At 38.8% G+C, this 3112-nt stretch overlaps 1 protein-coding gene across 1 annotated transcript in view; it reads left to right on the top strand.

Annotated features, from left to right (window-relative positions):
• Positions 1–1789, top strand: part of LOC107745564 (mannose-6-phosphate isomerase-like) — an 8140-nt gene extending 6351 nt beyond the window's left edge. Inside the window, exon 8 of the mRNA XM_016559456.1 lies at positions 853–1789. Within this exon, the coding sequence (XP_016414942.1) occupies positions 853–1071 (219 nt within the window). The 3' untranslated portion in view covers positions 1072–1789. The remainder of the gene's footprint in view (positions 1–852) is intronic.
• Positions 1790–3112: the final 1323 nt, after the last annotated feature.

Below are 3112 nucleotides of genomic sequence, written 5' to 3'. Positions count from 1 at the left end.
GAGAACAGATGAACAGAGACTGTGCGTCACTTTTCATGTTCAACACCGCAGTGACAGCAGAGACCACTAACAACAACAAAATATGCTAGGGCTGGGTAAAACAACAAAACGATTTCTCGATTTTAATAGATTCTCATTTTTATGAACCAATATCGATTCTTAAATCCCAATCGATGCTGTTTTCAGTTGATGAATGAACAGTAGATATAGTGCGCATATATACACATAGTACAAAGCTCTGTGCTTTGTTACTTTTGATATGAAACAAAATCTCAGATTTCAAATTCTGTCCATTTTGTTAGGAAATTCAAGCAATAAATTCTGTTTTGGCGCTCTTTAATGTGGCGTGATAGATCGCTGTAGCTTAAACTGGGTACTCGCCTGTGCGTAATCAAACGCGTAGCAAAAGACTCGTGACAGTGCGACATCTCGCACTCGCCACCAACTGGACAGGGGTGGGAATTACAGCTACAATTTACAATAGCTCACCCTCAGTGTAATCTGTCAAAGTGACGGACAGCCTTCAGATTTTTCCGTCACTGCTAAAACAAATTCCGTAAATGACAGACAATTTTCAGTTAACACGACCTCTGGTTGAACCACTGATGTCGCATGGACTATTTTATCGATGTCCTTACTACGTTTCTGTGCGTTGACCGTGGTAGTACCCTTGCTGTCTATGCAGTGTCAGAGAGCTCTCGGATTTCATCAAAAATATCTTAATTTGTGTTCCGAAGACGAACGAAGGTCTTGCAGGTTTGGAACGACATGAGGGTGAGTAATTAATGACAGAATTTTCATTTTTGGGTGAACTATCCCTTTAAGAGTAATATTATATTATATTATCTTCAGATCCCCGCCTCGGCGCGGCAGTACACTGTGAGCGCACTGGACTCCGCCAGCATCCTGCTGGTCATCGACGGAGAGGCCATCGCCACGTCTGCTGCGGCCCTCTCTGACATCACTCTGACACGAGGCTCTGTGCTTTTCATTTCAGCCAATGAGAGCGTCTCTTTACAGGTGACATCATCGTCAGGCATGACCATGTTCAGAGCCTGCTGCTTACTGTAGGAGACGTCCGCTTCATAAACGTAATCTGTTCTGTCCTGATCTAAACCAACAGGTCAAACAAAGTTCAAGTAGAAATCCCATGGTCACATGTTTTTGGCTTCATCTCGAACATGCATGACGAATAACCTCAGTTGAAGGAACAGTTCACCCCAAAATGAAAATTCTGTCATTTACTCGTTCCAAGACTGTATGAGTCTCATTCTTCCACTGAACACAAAAGAAGATATTTTAAAGAATGTTAGTAAGAAAATAGTTTCTGGTCGCCATTGACTTCCTTATTTTTTTCCACACTATGGAAGTCAATATGCACCAGCAACTGTTTACTTACTTGGAACAACTTGAGAGTAAATGATGACAGAATTTTCATTTTTGGGTGAACTATCCTTTTAAGTTGGAGTATTATGATGACATTTAGTGTTAAAGTAGCTATGCTTAATCAATAAATAACAAAATATGTAATGAAACGGATTGAATTATGATTCTGCAACATGAAAACCTCTGCATGTTCTTTTGAAATATGTAAAAGTATATAATTCCTTTGAGTCAACATGAAATGCTGTTCACACCATTTTGCTTTAATAATGTGACATTTACGAGAAAAAAAAAATGTAGGATGGAATTTGGTTGGACGATAAAATGTGGGAGTTCCAGAATGAAGTCAGACCAGAATGAGAGTTTAAACCACCAGCATTAAAGCAACAGTTCATCCAAAAATGAGTTTGCTGAAAATGTAGTTACCCTCAGCCCATTCAAGATGTAGATGAGTTTTGGAGAAATGTAGCATTACATCACTTGCTTACCAGTGGACGGTGTTGCCAAGTCTGCGGTTTTCCTTCAGAATTGGGTTACTTTTACACTGTTGCCGCGGGTTGAATCAACCCCAATAACGTGATTTTTAACCCCTGGAATGCGAATTTCACCATGGGAACCCTTCCAAAAAAACTTGTGTTTTACCCCCGAAACGCAATTTTTACAGGGCTAGTTTTGAGTAGCAATTTTGGGCGGGTTTTGTTGTGAAAACCTGGCAACCTCTGCAGTGAATGGGTGCCGTCAGAATTAGAGTCCAAACAGCTGATAAAAACATCTCAATAATCCACACCACTCTCCAGTCCATTAATTGATGTCTTGAGAAGTGAAAACTGTGTTTGTAAGAAACAAATACATCAAGATATTTTTAACTTTTTAATAAAATATGGATTTCTTGTGGATTATTGTGATGTTTTTATCAGCTGTTTGGACTCTCATTCTGACGGCACCCATTCACTGCAGAGCATCCACTGGTGAGCAAGTGATGTAATGCTACATTTCTCCAAATCTGATGAAGAAACAAACTCATCTACATCTTGGATGACGTGAGGGTCAACACATTTTCAGCAAATTTTCATTTTTGGATGAACTATTCCTTTAAGAAAGCAAACAAAGCCAGTTTTGATTTCACGTTGGCGCATATAAGTCAAATGCACGGATGCATGATCACTCACTATTGGCTGCAAGATATGAACATTTTATGAAACGAAATTTGTTCCATCAGAGATTTTTTGCATAAGGATGTAACACCTTTTTTGCATGTGTTAAAAAAAACTAAAACAAATGGAGCACAGTAACAATTTTACTTTTACATTAAAACCTGGTTAACATACACTTGAGACCGATTTTATTCTATTTCATGGTACTACTGCTAAAGAACAATGAGTCCTTGTTACGGATACACTCTTCCATGAAGAACATACATGGTAAAAAAAAAAAAAAAGTTTTATTGAAGTTCTTGCTAAACGAAGCACTCCTGTGACAGACACGAGTTTTGTGATTTGATTACCAGTGCAACTGATTTTAAAAATAACCCTGCAAGTGTTTTCATACATGTGAAACTTTGTTACCGATTTCTATCCTCCCTTATAAGCGACTGTATGGCTTGATCTGTGGTTATGCTTTATTGCTGTATTTACTATTTGCACTAGCAGTGTGGAGAGCACAAAGGATGCTGGGAATTACCGGCATCCTGATGTTTGTTTACTGTATTTTTAGTGGCCTCTTCAGATTC

This window comes from Sinocyclocheilus rhinocerous, unplaced genomic scaffold (genome assembly GCF_001515625.1).
Source record: "Sinocyclocheilus rhinocerous isolate Xijiao unplaced genomic scaffold, SAMN03320098_v1.1 scaffold1099, whole genome shotgun sequence".
Taxonomy (NCBI): domain Eukaryota; kingdom Metazoa; phylum Chordata; class Actinopteri; order Cypriniformes; family Cyprinidae; genus Sinocyclocheilus; species Sinocyclocheilus rhinocerous.
Note: the sequence above shows the minus strand (reverse complement) of the source record. Positions and strands in the feature narration are given on the sequence as shown.